This window comes from Seriola lalandi, unplaced genomic scaffold (genome assembly GCF_002814215.2).
Source record: "Seriola lalandi dorsalis isolate HSWRI2012SDOR001 ecotype SW California unplaced genomic scaffold, Sedor1 jcf7180001975956, whole genome shotgun sequence".
NCBI classification, from domain to species: Eukaryota; Metazoa; Chordata; class Actinopteri; order Carangiformes; family Carangidae; genus Seriola; species Seriola lalandi.
The window spans coordinates 1-1,275 of NW_019446622.1; the positions used below are offsets into that span (position 1 = coordinate 1).

Genomic DNA, 1,275 nt, shown 5'->3' on the forward strand with positions numbered 1-1,275 from the left:
TAAGACAATCTGACCTGCTGGCCTGGTGTGAGACGCTTCTATCCTAAGTAAAAATGTCCTAATAACATTAACATAAATATTTAAGGATCACAGCATGAAGTCCACATAGAGGCAGGTTTAGTTATATGCTAACTTTACAACAATGACTCAGTAGAACAAATCTTTGCACAGGATGCAGATTCCCACCACACATTTTCTTAACATCTCTCTCATGCGCAGAAATGTGTCACACTTGTGCCTGTGGTGCACATGTGCATTTCAATTCAACTTTAAATAAACTCTCACACCTAGTCAAACAATATATAGCTATTCTATTTCAAGTCTTGGACATGCTACGTACTGACACATCTGACCAACAAATACCGACCTGGATGCGTAACATTAGACTGTGGTTTGCTTGCTCCAGCTTCTTCTGTCGCATCTCAATGTCCTTGGCTCTCTGCTGCTCCTTCTGTAACTTCCTGATGTAGTCGACAGAAGCTTTCAGGATGGTGCCTTTATTCCAACGCATCTCACTGTCGTCATTGTCATATCAGTGAATATCATAGCAGAATTTAAAAATGGAGACAACACAGAAACAGAAAACAAGATTAAATTTTTTTACTGCACAACAGTTGCAGGGACTCAATATTGAAATTCATACACCATAACTTTATTCGTGATTCTGCAGGAGAAAATGAAAATCCTGAAAAAGTAGACATTACTTACGGGTCATTTGACTTGGGTATTAGAGTCCCCAGCTCCTTTATGCGGTCATTGATGTTGAATCTCCGCCTTCTCTCAACTGCAAAAAAAGAGAAGTAAGAATGAGCAGGGGAAGACGCATAACCTTCCCTCCAACAATTAGTTGTCACTAAAGAGGCATTATTTAGTAAACATGTACATGAGCGGACAGAGAGATCAAATGGGTCGTCCTGGAGTTTAAACAGGCAAAAGTGCACAAATGTGATTAGAACATTTCAAATTTGAAATCTGACTGCATTCATGCTGTTATTTCATTCAGATTCAACAGAGAAGTGCAAGTGCTCAGAATAGTGGTAAATAAAGCTTGACATACTGAGGTTATGGTTGTCTTTCTTCTGCCTTTCTTTCAATAGCGCTTTGGCATCTGCATCTGAAAAAGAAATTCAAAGTGTTTTACACCATGAAATGTTATCAATCAAAAATAAAGGTTTTCCTGAACAAAAACAAGACATATGTTTGTACCAGTGTGTTACTATACCAGTAATTTCCCTTTTAATTTTTGGAAGATCAGCAGGGCAGGAGTTGCTGACC

At 38.6% G+C, this 1,275-nt stretch overlaps 1 protein-coding gene across 1 annotated transcript; it reads right to left on the reverse strand.

Annotated features, from left to right (window-relative positions):
• Nucleotides 1–301: 301 nt before the first annotated feature.
• LOC111656066 (microphthalmia-associated transcription factor-like) lies at nt 302–1,271 on the reverse strand (the record flags this gene model as incomplete). The annotated part of the gene is made up of 4 exons (XM_023407638.2): nt 302–515; nt 709–784; nt 1,058–1,114; nt 1,223–1,271. Coding segments are annotated over 4 exons (381 nt in total), but the record flags the coding sequence as incomplete, so codon positions are not given.
• Nucleotides 1,272–1,275: the final 4 nt, after the last annotated feature.